This window comes from Aquarana catesbeiana, linkage group LG04 (assembly GCF_042186555.1).
Source record: "Aquarana catesbeiana isolate 2022-GZ linkage group LG04, ASM4218655v1, whole genome shotgun sequence".
NCBI classification, from domain to species: Eukaryota; Metazoa; Chordata; class Amphibia; order Anura; family Ranidae; genus Aquarana; species Aquarana catesbeiana.
The window spans coordinates 406180771-406201171 of NC_133327.1; the positions used below are offsets into that span (position 1 = coordinate 406180771).

The following is a 20401-nucleotide window of genomic DNA, read 5'->3' on the forward strand; positions in this document are numbered from 1 at the left end:
ATACATTATTGAAAAGGAAATATTTTATTGTATTCCTATTTATCTAGATCACCTTTACCTGTAAGTTTTAATAAAGATCTATATGTATATGTTTAAATATGTTAAAGTGAACAATTTCCATGGGGTGCACTTAATTTTTCAGCCATAAAGGCTGAGAATGGTTAAAAATGTTTTTAAGAGGCCAGAACATATACAGCTATGCAACCTGTGTGTCAGTTAGGGCACTTTCACACTGGGGCAGGGGGGGCATCGACGGTAAAGAGCCATTATTTTTAGCGGCGCTTTACCTGCGCTTTTCTAGTGGGATGCTTTTAGAATGTCGCTTCCGAAGCACATTGTGGGTGCTTCGGCAGCACTAGCCATTGATTTCAATGGCAGGGACATTTTTAGGAGTGGTGTAATCATCGCTCCCGCAATGCCCCTCCTGCAAGTGCACCGCTCCAGTGTGAAAGCACTCGGGCTTTCACACTGGGGTGGAAGGGTAGGTGTTTTTCAGGCACTTTACAGACACAATTTTAAGCCCAAAAGAACCTGAAAAACGCCTCAGTGTAAAGGTAACCTTAGCGCATGGCTACATATAAGTGTATTGTTACATATAAACATGCATACAGGAAAGAGGAACCAAACAGACTTTCTTGTTCTAACATCCAATCGTCTCTAACATTTTTTTAAAATAGACACGAACATCTAATTGGTTGAAACATTCCTAGTCAACCTGCTTTTCTCAGTTAGGGTATAATTGTATTGATTTGATATATACAGTGGGGACAAAGTATTCAGACCCCCTTAAATTTTTCACTCTTTGTTATATTGCAGCCATTTGCTAAAATCATTTAAATTCATTTTTTTCCTCGTTGTACACACAGCACCCCATATTTACAGAAAAACACAGAATTGTTGACATTTTTGCAGATTTATTAAAAAGGAAAAACTGAAATATCACATGCTCCTATTCAGAGTATTCAAGACTCTATTCAGATTCAGACCCTTTGCTCAGTATTTAGTAGAAGCACCTTTTTGATCTAATACAGCCATGAGTCTTTTTGGGAAAGATGCAACAAGTTTTTCACACCTGGATTTGGGGATCCTCTGACATTCCTCCTTGCAGATCCTCTCCAGTTCTGTCAGGTTGGATGGTAAACGTTGGTGGACAGCCATTTTTAGGTCTCTCCTAAGAAGCTCAATTGGGTTTAAGTCAGGGTTCTGGCTGGGCCATTCAAGAAAAGTCAGAGTTGTTGTGAAGCCACTCCTTCATTGTTTTAGCTGTGTGCTTAGGGTCATTGTCTTGTTGGAAGGTAAACCTTCGGCCCAGTCTGAGGTCCTGAACACTCTGGAGAACGTTTTCATCCAGGATATCCCTGTACTTGGCCGCATTCATCTTTCCCTCGATTGCAACTAGTCATCCTGTCCCTGCAGCTGAAAAACACCCCCACAGCATGATGCTGCCACCACCATGCTTCACTGTTGGAACTGTATTGGACAGGTGATGAGCAGTGCCTGGTTTCCTCCACACATGCCGCTTAGAATTAAGGCCAAAAAGTTCTATCTTGGTCTCATCAGATCAGAGAATCATATTTCTCACCATCTTGGAGTCCTTCAGGTGTTTTTTTTTAGCAAACTCCATGCGGGCTTTCATGTGTCTTGCACTGAGGAGAGTTTTCCTTCGGGCCACTCTGCCATAAAGACCCGAATGGTGGAGGGCTGCAGTGATGGTTGACTTTCTACAACTTTCTCCCATCTCCCAACTGCATGTCTGCAGCTCAGCCACAGTGATCTTTGGGTTCTTCTTTACCTCTCCCACCAAGGCTCTTCTCCCCTGATGCTCAGTTTGGCCAGACAGCCAGCTCTAGGAAGGTTTCTGGTTGTCCCAAACGTCTTCCATTTAAGGATTATGGAGGCCACTGTGCTCTTAGGAACCTTAAGTGCAGAAGAAATTTTTTGTAACCTTGGCCAGATCTGTGCCTTGCCACCCACAATTCTGTCTCTGAGCTCTTCAGGCAGTTCCTTTGACCTCATGATTCTCATTTGCTCTGATATGCACTGTGAGCTGTAAGGTCTTATATAGACAGGTGTGTGACTTTCCTAATCAAGTCCAATCAGTATAATCAAACACAGCTGGACTAAAATGAAGGTGTAGAACCATCTCAAGGATGATCAAAAGAAATGGCACCTGAGTTAAATATGAGTGTCACAGCAAAGGGTCTGAATACTTAGGACCATGTGATATTTCAGTTTTTCTTTTTTAATAAATCTGCAAAAATGTCAACAATTCTGTGCTTTCTGTCAATATGGGGTGCTGTGTGTACATTAATGAGGAAAAAAATGAACTTAAATGATTTTAGCAAATGGCTGCAATATAACAGAGTGAAAAAATTAAGGGGGTCTGAATACTTTCCATCCCCACTGTATGCTTTTCTGTTATTATCTCTGAAAGTATCCCCACTGTGTGTATATGTATGTATATGTATATGTGTGTGTGTATATGTATTTATGTATGTGTGTATATATGTATGTGTATATATGTATGTATATATATATATATATATATATATATATATATATATATATATACTCAATGAGAAGCAGTTGCTTCTTTTAAGTGTGCTAGGAAATAATCTTTTAGTAACCACACTAAGTGAGACAACACAGGCCAGGTGCATAGTCTGTACAAATATAAAAATGAACTGCCTCATAGTCCCTCAGTGGGAGCAGAGAAGGAGGAGTAAATTTTGAAACTGTCTCTAACTTTAGCCTGAAATCTTAGTTGAAGTTTCTGTGTGTCTGGCACACAGCTGCAGTCAGAGAGGAATAGGAAGACAAGGAGAGGAGAGGCGTCTCCTCACTGTCTTTCCACAAAATGCTGAACATTTACCATCTGATTATGGCTCCGAGAACTTTGCTTGCAGTTTTTGTTTCTTTGATGCTCAATGAATGCGTCCAGGCTCAGCAGAGAGGTACAATTTTATGTGTTATGTATTCTGTTTGTGTGTGCATGCAGGGTACAATGGGACTGTCTTATAAGTGCTGCTCCAGATATCAAGTCCAACAGATTTTTGTGCCAGCCTAAAACAAGTGTTTAAAGATGTATTAAAATACCTTAATGTATGTGCAATGTAAAGCATGCATATTTATGGTTTATAATGTGTAAACTTGTAAATGATATAATTCATTACAGGTATTTAAGCTTTATCGTCTGACAGCTTGGAAAAAACATAAAAAAAATGTGGTGTGAAAATGTTGCAATGGGAGAAAGCATTTTTTCCTTTTTTTTTTTTACAATTTTACTTTGCAATAGAGTAGCGCTATAGCCTTCAGCTCTTTACTATTTTTTTAAACATTCTGCTTATAAAAATACTTTTTGAATGGAGTTTCATGTGTGTTCTATACTTTAGATTATTTTTTTCTAATGCTCCTATCTGCCTGTTTAAATGCATTGTTGGATCTACAGTATCTGACTACTTATGCTTTACCTTGCCCTGTTTGCCCTTTAGAGTCCCCTCCCACACAATACCATGCTTTCTAGGTGTTATCATGCTTGTGAAATTGATCAGGGTTGGGAAATCGCATTTGTAGTTATCTAGTGTTTGACATGGTTCTGTTTACACTACAGCATGTGTACTGCATTGCATTTGCTGTTTCGCTGTTCTTATAGCAGCTAGAATATGCTTACCATTGGATGCATGGATAGGCATTTTTCAAGATGCATTTTTCTGCTTGCTGAAAGACTATAAATGGTTTTCAGGTGGGTATGGACTTTTATGCCCAATTTTGAACATTTATATCTAAATTAAGCCTAGCCTGTTGGTAAAATACATTTATGTGTATCAGTTTAAGTGAACTTGAAACTTATCAGTGAAAATGCAATTAATAGCATGTGGATGAGGTAAAGATGTATAATTTTTGTACTCCTTCCTAGCACATCTCAATTGAACTGTTAAATAATACTAGGTTTGGTGGATTAAGTATAAAAGGTATTTAAACCAGTGTTTCAGTATATACACCTGTGTGCACGTGATTGTATCAAAAAACTTAATCTAGTATCTCTATCCAACATCTGGAATGTTTAGGCTTTATTCACTCTGCATTGTTTTTTTCTGGGCAGTACTCTGCCCTTGGCTCTGCCCTCCAGGAGAAACCATAATAAACAACAGATAGTGTTTGGCTGCCTGTAATGATCTGCCCCCGCAACCACAAAATGTGAACTAAGCCATTCGGATCAATACCCAACGTTTTCAGTGTCAACAAGCCTTACTCTGCAAAAAACTGGACTATTGCTTTGTGACCAAGGATATTCATTTTTTATTTAACTGGTAAAATATAAACAATGGAACATGTATTAAAGCAATTGACAAAAGTTTTGAGCAAAAATGTTTCAGTCTACAATTTATTCCATCCATAATCCTCTTTGATAGTAACCCATGTATACTGTCATATAGAAGTGTGCCCTCCTGTGGCAGAAATGGTTAGTAAGCCTAAAGGCAAAAATTTTCTTTTTTGTTTTGGACAGAGTGGAGATGGATTAGAACACCTGTGAGTTCCTATTGCTGCCTGTGCCCACGTTGGGGAGATTCACTCTCTCTGTTTGTCCTTTTTACCATTATCATTGAAAGTGAAGGAAAAGCACAAATTTTGGGTTGTCCCTAGCAAATTAATAGAGGGGAAATCATCCATTGGGGACACTAGTTCTGGTGACCCGGTGGTCCCTAAGCGATTCCCTTAATTGTGAAGGGAAATCTCCCCAATGGGACACAGATGACAAAAAATAAACTAACCGTTGTTGTGACCCTCCCTTACTCTATCCAAAATGGAAAGAAAAGTTTTTTACTTTAAGACAATAGCAATTCAAAATTCTAATAAACAAATATAAACATAATACACATATATAATATACAGTTGTGCTCATAAGTTTACATCGAATTTATGATTTCTTGGCCATTTTTCAGATAATATGAATGATAACACAAACTTTTCTTTCACTTATGGTTAATGATTGGCTGAAGCCATTTATTATCAATCAACTGTGTTTACACTTTTTAAATCATAATGATAACAGAAACTACCCAAATTACCCTTATCAGAAGTTTACATACCCCAGTTCTTAATACCGTGTATTGCCCTCTTTAACATCAATGACAGCTTCAAGTCTTTTCTAATATTTGTGGCTGAGGCTCTTTATCTTCTCAGATGTTAAAGCTGCCCATTCCTCTTGGCAAAAAGCCTACAGTTCCTGTAAATTCTTGGGCTGTCTTGCATGAACTGCACATTTGAGATCTCCCCAGAGTGGCTCAATGATATTGAGGTCAGGAGACTGAGATGGCCACTACAGAACCTTCACTTTATTCTGCTGTAGCCAATGACAGGACAACTTGGTCTTGTGTTTTGGATCTCATGTTGGAATGTCCAAGTACGCCCCATGCGCAGCTTCCTGGCTGATTAATACAAATGTTTTCTAGTATTTTTTTGATAACATATTGCATTCATCTTACCATCAATTTTGACCACATTTCCTGTGCCTTTTGTAGCTCACACATCCCTAAAACATTAACGATCCACCTCTGTATTTCACAGTAGGAATGGTGTATCTTTTATCATAGCCCTTGTTGACTCCAAATGAAGCGTTTATGGTTGTGGCCAAAAAGCAAAATTTTGGTCTCATCACTCCAAATGACTTTGTGCCAGAAAGATTGAGGCTTGTCTCTGTGCTATTTGGCATATTGTAAACAGATTACTTTGTGGCATTTGCGTAGTAATGGCTTTCTTCTGGTGACTTGGCCATGCATCCCGAATTTCTTCAAGTGCCGCCTTATTGTGCATCTTGAAACAGCCACACCACATGTTTTTAGAGAGTCCTGTATTTCACCTGAAGTTATTTTTGGGTTTTTCTTTGCATCCTAAACAATTTTCCTGGCAGTTGTGGCTGAAATTTAGTTGGTCGACCTGACCGTGGTTTGGTTTCAACAGAACCCCTCATTTTCCACTTCTTGATGAGTGTTTGAACATTGTTGATTGGCATTCTCAATTCCTTGGATTTTTTTTATATCCCTTTCCTGTTTTATACAGTTCCACTACCTTTTCCCCCAGATCATTTAACAATTCTTTTGCTTTCACCATGACTCAGAATCCAGAAACGTCAGTGCAGCACTGGTTGAAAGATGTAAGGGTCTGTCAGAAGTCCAGAAACTCATTGACCTTTTATACACACACTAATTACAAGCAAACAGATCACAGGTGAGGGTGGTTACCTTTAATAGCCATTCAAACCCCTTGTGTCAACTTGTGTGCATATTATCAGGCCAAAATCACCAGGGTATATAAACCTTTGATTAGGATCATTTGGGTAGTTTCTGTTGTCATTATGATTTAAAAATAGTAAACAGTTAATAATAAATGGCTTCAGCCATTGAAACAAAACCACGGTCTGGTAGACCAACTAAAATTTCAGCCACAACTGCCAGGAAAATTGTTCGGGATTCAAAGAAAAACACACAAATAACTTCAAGTGAAATACAGAACTGTCTGAAAACATGTGGTGTGGCTGTTTCAAGATGCACAATAAGGAGATACTTGAAGAAAGATGGGCTGCATGGTCGAGTCGCCATAAGAACGCCATTACTATGCAAATGCCACAAAGTAACGCGCTTACAATACACCTAACAGCACAGAGACCAGCCTCAAACATTCTGGCACAAAGTAATTTGGAGTGATGAGACCAAGATTGATCATTTTGGCCAGAACTATAAATGCTACATTTGGAGAGGAGTCAACAAGGCCTATGATAAAAGGTACACCATTCCCACTGTGAAACACAGAGGTGGATTGCTAAAGTTTTGGGGATGTGTGAGCTACAAAGGCACAGGAAATTTGGTCAAAATTGATGGCAAGATGAATGCAGTATGTTATCAAAAAATACTGGAGGAACATTTGCATTCACCAGCCAGGAAGCTGCGCATTGGTTGTACTTGGACATTCCAACATGACAATAATCCATAACACAAGGCCAAGTTGACCTGTCATTGGCTACAGTAGAATAAAGTGAAGGTTCTGTAGTGGCCATCTCAGTCTCCTGAACTCAATATCATTGAGCCACTCTGTGGAGATCTCAAATGTGCAGTTCATGCAAGACAGCCCAAGAATTTACAGGAACTGGAGTTTTTTTTGCCAAGAGGAATGGGCAGCTTTTCCATCTTAGAAGATAAAGAGCCTTATTCACAAATACCACAAAAGACTTCAAGCTGTCATTGAAGTTAAAGGGAGCAATATACGGTATTAAGAACTGGGGTATGTAAACTTTTGATCAGGGTCATTTGGGTTGTTTCTGTTGTCATTATGATTTAAAGAGTAAACACAGTTGATTGATAATAAATGGCTTTAGCCAAACACTAACCATGAGTGAAAAACGTTTTTTGTGTTATCATTCAGATCTGAAAAATGGCCAAGAAATCATAAATTCTGGCACGGTATGTAAACTTGTCATTCTTAATTACATTCTTAAGTACAGTTGTACATACAGTGCAATTAAGAATGACAATTAAACTGCACAAATTATGTATCCCTACTTATGTTAAATATAAAATTACATAATTTTTCTTTAACACAAATAGATTAAATAGTAGATGTTTGTATTACACTGTATTTGTCTATTACAGTTTTGCTAATATTCATTTTGGTATTGTTCCATCAATATTCATATATTTTATATATACAGTTTCAGCTTTTACATTTAGCAGGGTAAGAATTTTCAATAACATTAGTGGTTTATGTGCACTGATGTTGATTTAAGTACAGTATTCAAAAACATACATTTAAAAAAAAGCAAGTATACAAAATGCAATCTTTCAATATCCTGCACTCTATCATAGATTTTAGAAAAATTATGACTTGGGTGAATCTTTGCCAAACTCCAGTATGTGATGTGCATTTTGTTTGTACACATGAAGTGGAATAAAAAAATTATGTCAGACTTTGACATAACAAGTATTAAGCACTTGTGAATACACTGAACAGCTGATATGTAGCTACATTAGCTATTGTACTTGAACTAGGCATATTTGTTGTGACGTATTGCCAGGTATTTTATTGCCCTTTTTAAATAGCAATTGAAAGCCAGCGCTGATTGTGCAGAATATAATGGTGTCCTTTTCCGTGCCAGGTGGAAAAGTCTAAACTTGTTTCCTGTTAGTTTTTCCTAAGCATTTATTAAGCACCAACAATTTATACAGTCTTTTACATTCTGTGCATTTACATCAGTCCCTGCCCTCAAGGAATCAACCTCAATGAATAATACTGTAGATGGGCAGATGTTTAAAAGGTCTTCCCACTCCAATCATAGATCTTGCTTCATTCATAGAAGCTATAGTACAGACTTCCATGAATTGTGGAGCTGGACAGAAAGGGTAGGCTGAGCTGGCCATAATTGATGAGGGTCTGTGACTGCTCCAACAGTTCTATTAATCCCCACTGTTCCAGAAGATTATGGCAGCAGAGGTGTGTGTGTGTGTGTGGGGGGGGGGGGGGTGTTGGGGCTTCTATGTAGGAGGATATCAAATAGCAGAGGAGGAATCAGCACGAGGGATTCATCTTACTGACTGTACATTTTGTCCCTGTGCTGGATTTGTGTTTTTTTTCTTAATTTTAACTGCACTAAGGCTTTAAATGAATCAGCAATCCTGTAAGGAGAATAAAGACAAGGGTCTATAACATGTACTGCCATACATATTAGACTTCCCACTGTGCAAATTAGGTTTTTTGTTAGGGTTGCTAGAGTCTGACTTTAGCCCCAAAATGTTAGCCATCAAATAAACATAATCTATAAATAGTAACCTATATATGGCATATATGAATACGCTTACACTGTGTAAGTCAATCGATAAGACAGATGACTTTTATCGGGTATAAAACTATATGTAAGTAGAGCCAAACATTTTTAGCACCTTCCAGTACTGCAATATCCAACGCAAAACTAGCATTACTTCATAGGCATAAAACACCCTGACTGGTTTGATTTCTGAAAATATTTAGCAAATGGCATTTCTTTTTCTGGAACTATAAAATCATTTTTTAACTTAAAAGAACTGGGGCAGTTGTGCTGCTGGGTCCAAACAAGTTGCATAGTTGAGTTCTTGAAGCACAGTTATGTACAGTGTATCCTTATTTCAAAAGAAGAAAGAGAAGGCACCACCATCCAAGTGCAGCTTTATTAATTTAATGAATAACAAAAGCATCTATCCACTCACTGTAGTGATCAAGATCAACAGCACATAACATAGTCAGAATAAGTGAACATCGCCCCTCAGTCACAACTGGATGATACCAGAGGACCAGGAAGATGCAACCAGTATTGCAGAGTTCACCAGGGAAGTGGGCAATATCTGCAAAGTGACACCAGGAAGCGTTTGTATTGCAAACAATAGGTTTCTTGCTCACATAGGTGGTCATTTACTATAGCGCCGAAAAATGATCCTGCAGTCCCAGAAAATGGCGCACAATTAAGGACAATTAAGACTTCAACTCTCAAACTGGGTGCTAATGCAAATGGAAGGCAGCGCTATTGACAGAAAACATGCCTGTCAGATCACATATGCGAGAATAGTGGAAGTCAATGGGGCTCGAACCTACAAAATCCAAATTTCTCACTGAAGGCTTATATGCAAGTTATTTGCCATAAAAAGTGTATGGGCACCTGGGCCCTGCCCCAGGGGACATGTATCAATTGGAAAAAATGTTTATAAAATGGGCATTTTTTCAGGAGCAGTGATTTTAATAAAGCTTAAAGTGAAACAATAAAAATAAAAAAATCCTTTAAATATCGTGCCTGGGGGGTGTCTATAGTATGCCTGTAAAGTAGAACACCTTTCCTGTGTTTATTACAGTACCGCAGCAAAATGACATTTCGAAAAGAAAAAATGTAATTTAAAATTGCCCGCGGCTGTAATGAATTGGCGTTTCCCGGCAATATAGAGTAAAAATCAAAGAAAAAAATGTCTTAGGTTCCCCCCGCCAGTCCATACCAGGTCCTTTGAGTCTGGTATGGATATTAAGGGGAACTCCATGCCAAAATTTAAAAAAAATGTCATAGGGGTCCCCCCAAAATCCATACCAGACCCTTATCTGAGCAAGCAGCCTGGCAGGTCAGGAAAGGGAGGGGACGAGCAACCACCCCCCCTCCTGAACCATACAGGCCACATGCCCTCAACATCAGGAGGGTGCTTTAGGGTCCCAAAAGCACCTTTTCCCCATGCTGATGGGTAAGATTGTTGTGAGATGAAGAGTAACAAGTGAAAGTGACAGAGAAAAAAATATTTTACCCAAACATCAAAACATTCCACATTTTAGCATTCTTAAAAACAAAATAGATTAGAAGCAACAATGTTGCAAAGGAAAATGTATTTCAGAGAAAGATACATTTCATCTCAACATTAAAAGGATTTATTTGGGGAAGTTACAATTGTACCATTAGAATCAATGGCTAAAACTTGCGTTGTACTATAATAGCACAGATTTTCAATCCCAAAGAATTCTCTTTAACACAGCGCTCATTCTGGTATTTACTATAGTGCCCTGTAAAAAGAGACACTGGAGCTAAGATGAGAGCTATTTGCAGGTCTGAGCATGCTCAGTTGTGTTGGCACCTAGTTGTACAAAAACAGGGAATTTATCTCTTCTCAGACTTATAAAGATATTTCAGTACAGAAATCACTTTTTCAACACAGTTAAATAGCAGATTATCTTTAAATAATATACTGCATATTTTAGTACTATTTAGGCAATTATATCATGCTCTAAACATTATTTCCATGTGCACTACTCCAGGTTTTAGCAGAGTAAGGGTTTGGGCGCTATTTGTTTTCAGGGAACTATAGTAAAGATTTTGGGAGTATTTTACCAGCGCTATAGTATATACCGTTTTAGCGCTAGTTAGTGCGATTAGCGCTGCAGCGCTATGGTAAATGACCCCCATAGCCTCATAATTTTTTTTGCCTTAGGACAGTTATTGGGAATGTTCTCAATAATCCATACCCGTAGCCTTGTGGTGGATTGCCCATGTACTTCTTTAAAATGTTTGGAAACACTATAGTCCATGTTACATTGTTCAATGGCTTGACAAGCAATATTAAAAACCTTCTCAATAACTGTTTTAAGGCTGAACATTTCAAGAGGTTCAATGAACAAGAAACCTATTGGATATTTTCCCTTAATACATTGTCACTATAATGCCCCGTACACACGGTCGGATTTTCCGATGGACAATGTCCGATCGGAGCGTGTTGTCGGAAATTCCGACCGTGTGTGGGCGCCATCGGACATTTTCCATCGGATTTTCCGACACACAAAGTTGGACAGCAGGAGATAAAATTTTCCGACAACAAAATCCGATCGCGTCAATTCCGACCGTGTGTGGCCTGTTCCGACGCACAAAGTGCCACGCATGCTCAGAAGAAATTCCGACATGGGACAGCTCGTTCTGGTAAACTTAGCGTTCGTAATGGATAAAGCACTTTCGTCACGCTGCAATGTTCAAAATGGTTTAATACAGCGCACTCTCTTCTTCTTTATAATGTGACAAGAATTAAGTCGTTTTGATGCTCATATTCACACACACTTCTCACAAACTTTTTTCGTTACTATTTATCGGGATTCCCTCAATATATTTTGATTTCTCACATCTGACAACATATTTTTTTTTTTTTTTACTTTAATGTAGAATCTTTTTTTGTGTTTCTCTTTTTATTTATTTTTTTTTTGGTGATTTTGATTTGTACTCCCGAAAATGTTTGTGTGTTTTTTGTGACAAGTTCCCACAACACCATTGATATGTTGTTCTATTTAATCTGTAGGAGGAGATTGTTTGGTGTTGTTGTCCCTTGTTAATTTCACATTGTACTTTAGAAATGTACCTGAATACTCACCAACAAACTGTCCTTTTTGGATGAAAACACACACAGGAGAGTAGAATTTACCTAAAAATATTTTATTAAGGGGTCACAACTATAAACAAAGAGGGAGGCAATGCTGGAGAAACTGCAGAAGTGGGCGAAGCCTTGGACTCCCAGGGCAGATATCAATTATTTAAAAGCAAAATTGGTGGCCTGAGGAGTCCATATCTAAGGGAGGGCAGTCTGGTCCACAAGTCCCAGAGATCCGGAAAGCAGCAGATGACATCTGTGTCCCCAGGCTGTGGTCATACGAGAGACTGCATCTTCTGTCAGACCAGACTGAACCCAGGGCAATCACTCTTTGGTCTTCCTTCCACGCTTCCTTCCAGCCTTTGGCTGTGGTGGTGGAGTTGTGGCAGCAGGAGGAGGAGGAGGAGGAAGAGGATGATGGTCCATCTCAATGACATCCGTCTTGGGTGTCAGTTCCCCACTCTCCCCCTTACGAAGGACTTTATAAATCAGGTCCTCAGAAATCTTGCGTTGGCCCTCCTGCATGCCCTGCAATTTGGTGGCAGCCATGCAGGCAAAGGCCTCTTCAGGACTGGGGAAGGCTCTGAGGGACGCCGAAGCCTCCTGGATCAGCCTGTACGCTGAATCCTGCACAGGACTGGGAGTGGCCTTCCTGGCCCTTTTATATGGCAGGCGGAGGGGAGGGACCTGAGACTCAGTCAGGCTGCGACTTGTCCCTGGCTTCTCTTGGCTGCCACTTAGCCCCGCCTCCTCCTGGCTGCCACTAATCCCCGCCTCCTCCTGACTGCCACATTCCACAGCCTCCTCCTGGCTGAGGTCTTCCTGTGTATGAAAAAGGGACATAGTTTTAGTATTGTTTTCATCAATCACACACAATTTTCACCTCCTGACTGCTGCAAATTCAATGTTAACAAATATAACAGACTATCCTTCTGAGCCCAGCATTTTGCATTCTTGTCCCAATTTTGGGTGCCCACTAAGGTGTATTGATATGTAAAACACTTTCAAGCAGCAATTAGTGATCAATAATAACATCTAGTAAACATCATTTATTTATTGCCCAGAAATCTGTAGAAGAATGCTATACCTGACTCCAGCCTGGCTCCTCCACTTCTTCCTGGCTGGAAGGCCTAGGTTGGACATCAGAAGCCTCAGCTGGTGTGGAAGGAAGCGTGGAAGGAAGAGTAGAGAGGGATTCCCTGACTTCAGTGTGGTCTGACAGAAATCGCAGTCTCTCATAGTACCACAGCCTGGGGACATAAACGTCATCTGCTGCAGCTCCGGACCTCTGGGAATCTGTGACCTTCTTGCGCTCCCTAAGATAAGTGCTCCTCAGGCCACCAATTTTAGCTTTTAAATAAGGGATGGTTGCTGTGGGGACCACCGGCTTCACCAACTCCAGCAGTTTCTCCAGCGCTGCCTGCCTCTTCTGTTTGTGGTTATAGTGGGGGTGTCTGACCTGCCACAGACAGGGCAGCTCTCTGTACTTGTCAATAAACAGGGGCAGGAAATTGTGGTCGTTGAACCCATCCATTTTCTCTGCAAGACACAACACAAGACAAACCCTAATGTCAGGCCAAACTCCCCTAATCTTGTTACAATACAGGCTTCAATTTCGAAGCAGTATAGGCCCAAGTTTAGATCCTACCTTCGTTAGCACGATCGGCATCTCCGATGCTCCTTCCTCCGCTCACAGATCGTACGTAAGACGCGCGCGTTACGATTTATACACACTGCGCATGCGTATAACTCCGCCCGCCCCTGACGTTCTTTCTATTCTATTCCCCGCCCCTTTTTGTTCGGCGCAGTGGAGGAAGAGCACATGGCGGATAGACAGCAGGATCGTGCTAATTACAGCAACGAGGAGGAGGAGGAAAGGCCGGAGCCTGAAACGTCCCGATCCAGAAGGAGATTAAAGGACTCAAATATGTCCTTTGGGGAGATGTTGGAAATGGTGGACATCCTGAAGAAGGCCGACTATGATGGAAAGTATGGGCCTTACCCCAACCACAATGTCCGAAAGGCCAAGATCATGGCGAAAGTGGTCAGGAGTCTGCACCAGAAATTCAGGGTACGACGATCGAAAGATCAGCTCAGGAAGCGGTGGTCGGACCTGAAATTACGAGAACATGAGCAGTACAGAAAGATCCGGAGAGTGCTGCAAAAAAGTAAGTAGTTGTGCTGTGTTCCTATTGTTCTTGTGTTTATTACGTTCGTGCTGCTCCATGTGCTTTTAGGAACTGTTGTACAGTTTAAAATGGCAACTTTCATGTTCATGGGCACATTATTCGTTCGGATCACACATTTTTTTTTCGGACTATAAAATACCATTGTTTAGCCCATATGCATTTGGCCACCATTTTGAGGCCCTATACTTGTCTTCAAAGAATTGGGTTGTGTAAATGGCTTTGTTACTAGAATGAAATGCAAACTAGATTGTGTGTAAGGAGAGGACACTGAGCAGCTGTTTTCACATCTGGACACTGGAGCACTAGTGTGGGACCCCAGAACACCCTTTTTATTAGGGGGGCCACACAGGTGCTCCAGTGTATACTATAGGGGGGTCTCCATCTTTGAAGCTTGTACAAAACAGGTAAAGTATTGCAGCTTGACAAAGGACACTAAAAAAGCTACATCTTGGAACTCTGCTAAAATAGACAATTGTACCCCACTTCCAAGCAATGTTTCATCTTTAGAGTTCTGCCATCAAATATCTGTGTGCTAATTATACCATTTTTGTTTTACATAGGGGAGAAAAGACTCGGAGGACACCCCTCATCCGAGGAGACCAGAGCCCCCCCCCTCTGGAAGAAGGGGAAATCCCCCCAACACAAGATGAGCAGGAGGATGAAGACGTGGTGGAACTAGTCACCACAACAGGTGAGTGTCTGCGACCACAGGCTCAGATAAGAGATGGATGGCGGCATTTATTTTAGACCTAATTTATTTTGGGTTTCCTTTCTTTTTAGGTGATCGTGAGGTTGTGGATGAAGATCCTTTCACATCCGAAAGTGCCCAGATCCTGATCGGGGAGATCATGGGGTGTAATTTACAATTGGAAAACATCAAGCAAAACATCAATGATGTTATTCCAAAATATAAAAACATCATTGATGTTTTGGGGCGAGTTTAAAGCCCCTCAAAATCACTTTCTTCTTTTGTCTGCTACAATGTGCGAAATGTTTTTGTGATTTTTCCCAAAGCCAAATTTGGAGGATGCACACAGTGTGTCAACATGTGCTATCTGCCATCACGGGAGATCAATGGACGCGTTTTGGGGGTGCAACCCCTTCCTCAATAATAAAATAACGGTGAGGAAGGGCTTTCTCCCCAAAAACACGTCCCTTCATCCCCCGTGATGGCAGATAGCACATGTTGACATTGGGAAATTTGTGTGCATCTTCCAAATTTGGCTTTTCCAGGGGTGATTTCCCCCCATCTGAACGCAATATCAAACACAGTTCCTAAATACTCATGTCTGATATTGCCTTCCAGTTCTACCAAATGTGAACTTTGTAAGATCAAGATTTGTGTCTTTCTTGTGGGTTTTACACATGCCTGTTTTCTATAAAATGCACATTTTGATTTTGGATAATGACACCACAAAAATTGTTATACAACAAACATGTTGGTTTGTCAGAAAAACCTTTGGTAAATGCACATGTGATTGTGCTGGTATTAAAAAGATTGTTCATCAAGAATGTGTGGATTATTGTCTCAACGCTACAACACTTTTGGGGTGATGTAATTGTTGTTTGATGAGAAAATGGGGGTAATTTCCTAAGGGGAAATCCACTTTGCACTACAAGTGCAGTTTCAGTGCAGTTGCAAGTGCACTTGTAGTGAAAAGTGTCTTTGCATTTAGTAAATAACAGCCAACAGTGCTTTGTATAAGGTTACACAATCACGACATTTTCTGGACTCCACACATTTCTGTCAGGGTCAGCTAAAACAAACACAAGCAGTAAATGTCCACAAAGAAGAGCCTGGCGGGAGATGCCTGTCGAGAACTTGAGGTCCTGCAGGCTTCTCCCTGTCGCCAAGTACCGCAGGGTAGCGACCAACCTCTGCTCCGGAGTGATGGCTTGCCTCATGCAGGTATCCTGCCTGCTGATATAGGGGGTCAGCGAAGCCAACAAACGGTGAAATACGGGGTCAGTCATCCTGAGAAAATTCCTTAAATCACCAGGATTATTCTCACGGATCTCACGGAGCAAAGGCATATGACAGAACTGGTCACGCTGAAGCAACCAATTCTTGGTCCATGAACTCCTCCTCGCCCTGTTCATGGACTGGACTTGTGTCAAGGTCAGGACCCCAACACCAAGCCCCCGCACAGCACGAACTGTACGAGGAGTACGCATACGAAACATGGCTAGAAAACGGTCGGCTGCTCAGAATGAAGTAACAGAACGCACTGAAGAACAGCAAGGCCTGTGAAGAGCGACCTGAAAAACAGCAACGAGCGGACAAGATCGCACAGAAAACTCCGATACGAACTGACTGCACGCACTGAAGAGCAAATACAAACCCACAAGCACAAACTGAACGGCAGAAAATGATCTGAAAGCCACGAGTCTGAAAAAGCGTGAATCGTCTCTCACCAAACTTTTACTAACACGAGATTAGCAAAAGGAGCCCAAAGGGTGCCGCGCTTGGTTCTGAACCGGCCTTTTCTAGTCTCGTCGTACGTGGTGTACGTGACCGCGTGGTTGTCGATCGGAAATTCTGACAACTTTGTGCGACCGTGTGTAGGCAAAACAAGTTTGAGCCAACATCCGTTGGAAAAAATCCTAGGATTTTGTTGTCGGAATGTCCGAACAAAGTCCGACCGTGTGTACGGGGCATAAGAGTTAAATGAGAAAATAGGAGTCAACACAGTTACTTAAAGAATTGTCTTTATTTATTTTGTAAGTCCAGCTATATATCCTGATATTATAGTAGTAGTGGCAATAACAATCATTATCATTTTAATTATATGTTTATCACCTTTTATTAAACATTTACCAATGTTAGGGCTCTATTTGTTTGTCTCTACACTTATATTAGTCCTAATAATTAGCTAGGGTATGGTATCTTATTTTGTTTATGGAAATTCATAGCATAGATATATTTGCCATGCCCCCTATTTCTCACGGTTTTTACATTTGACTTTCATATATATTGATGCTTCAGGTTTTTGTGTCATTTTATGTATATTTTTAAAGTGACCCTAAACCTTCTTCTTTTTTTTTTTTTTTAAAGAAAAACATTTTATACTTACCTCCACTGCACAGTTCGTTTTGCACAGTGTGGCCCCAAACCTCCTCTTCTGGGGTCCCCCGGTGCACTTGCGGCTCCCCCACATCAGTAAATCCCCTGGGAGAAGCGCTCTCCCTGGGGGTTACCTTGAGGGTGTGCTCCTGAGTCCAGCATTTGGGTCTATAGACACAGAATGCCGGACTCGGCCCCAGTTCCTGCGTCATTGGATTTGATTGACAGCACCAGGAGCCAATGACTGCACTGCTATAAATCTATCCAGAACCCCAGGCATACAGGAAAAGCGCGTCTCCACCGAGGGAACGAAGGGCTCAGATGAGTAAAATGGGGGGGCTGGTCAGTGTCAGAAGTTTTTTAACCTGAATGCATAGGATGCAATCAGGTGAAAAAAGATGAGGGTTTACAACCCCTTTAATGTACATTTATTATTTATTTTTTGGTCTTACAGTGCCATCTGTTTCAAGTTTCTCTCTCTAGATAGGACTCTCATAAGTGCATAGTTTTTTCCCCATTTTTTCTCTTATTGTTTGATATTTATGCTGAGCTTTGCTTATGTATATTTATTCATGTTCTGGGTCCGCACCATCCTGTTCTATATATACCCGGTCCCTCATTTCACATCAGGTTTGACAAAGAGGCATATACAGCATTGAAATGTGTCGCGTGGCCCAGCTCAGCATGTGACATCATCTGTTAAATCCAGAGCTGGTAGCCGCTTCCCCACACCACTCTGCACTCCATTCTGGTCCGGTGACTACTACCTGCAACGCAGCCGCTTCCTGGTGTCACTCTGCAGATACTGGCCTCTTCCCTGCTGAACTCTGCAATACCAGTTCCATCTTCATCATCTGTCTCCAAGTTATGACTGAGGGGTAAGGTCCAAATATTCTGGCTACATTATAAGCAGGAAAACCTGATCACTACTGTGAGTGTATACATGTTTCTGTTATTCATTTTATTATTAAAGTTACACTTAGATGGTGGCATCATGTCTTTCTCCTTGTGTTTATGTGCACTAGAATTTCTCAGTGACTGATCTGATTTCATCATCTTTCCTTTTTTTTTTTTTTTTTTGATTTTCATTTAACCATTTAAGAGAATCTTGGATCATGCCTACTGTTTTTATATATCAATATTTCAATTGATATATCATGAAGAGAATTTTTTTTAGAAATAACATAAATATATAGTTAAGTAATAATCAGATTCTACATTTATGCAAAATGGAATTTAATTAGGTTTGCAAGAAGATGGTTTATTCTCTATTTAAACTAATGCTGTTAGTCAGTGCAGCCTTTATAGATTAACATATTTTACTGAGAACGAGCTTTCTAGGACATTACTTATCCTTTTAACCTAAAAATGTTCAGTTGGTTAATAACTTTACTGTATATGCCATTACTGAATTCATGCTCTAATATGTGGCTCAAAATATACACATTAGTTTCAGTAGGGTTAACTCTGTAAGGGAAGTTGCACTTTCCAAGGGAGTTTCCCTCAGAGCTTAGTGAACGAGGTGAAGCTCTACTGACTTTTATCATCCAATAATGTGCAAGATTTCTTGGTTTAATTTTCCTTGCACAGCTTCTTTGCAAAGTGAAATTTCACCACATTCATTAAACTCTGGGAAAAATTCCCTTTCACAGTACAACTTCCCCTGCAAAATGAACAGCCTGCTAGCCTTTAATAAATTAATCCACTTGTCCTTTACCACCCAAGTTCCCCTCCCATGAGCTGCGGCTTATTGGTGGTGATGGAGATGTGGGGCGAGTGATCAGACAGACTGAGAAACTCTGTCCAATCACTTATATAACCACCTGAAGTAAATAGTGATTTACTGAAGTCATTGGTGTACAGTATGTAACCTTGCTTTCCCATACTTCCCCTGCCATCTGCCATAGATTTAAACAGGATAGGCTCATTGGTATGGCTAAATATATATGTAATTTAGTCATAATTGCAATTTTCCATTAATTCTATGATAGCCAAAAGTATTTTCTTCCTTCTAGGACCTAAGGTAACTTTTACAAACAAATTGCACTTACCGAATTACAACTACACCTACTTAAATACATTGTAATAATATTGTTAAAGTGTTTATAATATGCACATACCTAGATATATGCATCCATACTATACGTATTATCAATATCCAGGCTGTAGTCCTCACGTTTTAATACATTAGTTAATATTTTCAACAACATTGTATACTGTTCCTCTTCCTCCCACAAACTCACACTAATATATCTATACTCGATCCTATATAAATCTAATTTAAAGGCTAAAGAAATGTATACTCTACATGTGGTTATCTAGTTGGTATAATATTTGTTTGCTGACATAATTGATACTTATTAACAGATCATGTTTTCCCACTGATGTTCTTGTCTAAAAGAGAACAGAGACTGGCAGGAGGCATTTGAGGGGGTATATAAAGCTTTAAATGCCATTGTATTTTTAGTTTAGGATAGAGCGGTTTCTATAATAGTATTGTTCTCAAACAATTGTGTGGTTTCTTTGTTCTAGGCATTTGTGTCTCTATGCTGTTTTCACTTCTACATAATAACATGATGTATTTTTTTGTGACTTTAGCTTGGGAGACTTGAAAACCTGTGATAAAATATTTCTGCTTTCCATTTCAGCTGTATTTTGGCAAGGTAATGAAGGCTAAGGTCTAACAAAACAATGGTTGCAACAAATTACGTTTGCTACATGTTGGTACTATGCAGGAAACTTTTGCTATGTTTGTTTTCTCCGTGATGATTGGATGTACCAAGGCTAGTTACAGCATGAAACTCAACCAATAATACCTACGCTACCGTACTCCAAATACAGCTGCTGTACAAAAACAGTGTTTAAATACTAATAAACCATAGTATACAGCTCACAGGTTGTATAAATCACTCATTTGCATATATATATATATATATATATATATATATATATATATATATATATATATATATATATATTACAATGTATACATATTAACCAAAACAAATCACTCTATTTTTACATAGAAAGTGCTACAGTGCATATATATCAATCCCTGATTAATCAAGTACATCCATAAATGATCAAATCTTATTAAAAATATAAAAATAAAAACAATTTCCAAATAAATGTGTCCACATAAAAATGAATGAAAGTGTCATAAAAAATAAATATGCCACTGTATAAAGTGCTCAGTGCTCTATGTGCATAAAGTTCCTTCAGTGCTTCAAATCCACCACCATGAA

At 39.8% G+C, this 20401-nt stretch overlaps 1 protein-coding gene across 7 annotated transcripts in view; it reads left to right on the forward strand.

The window, feature by feature from the left end:
• The first annotated feature begins 2771 nt into the window (after positions 1-2771).
• Positions 2772-20401, forward strand: part of LAMA2 (laminin subunit alpha 2) — a 1513089-nt gene continuing 1495459 nt past the window's right edge. For 6 of the 7 annotated variants that reach the window (XM_073627245.1, XM_073627247.1, XM_073627249.1 and 3 more), the window contains exon 1: positions 2772-2954. In XM_073627245.1, the coding sequence (XP_073483346.1) occupies positions 2858-2954 (97 nt within the window). In that variant the 5' untranslated portion in view covers positions 2772-2857. The remainder of the gene's footprint in view (positions 2955-20401) is intronic. The other variant, XM_073627251.1, reaches the window with a different exon arrangement.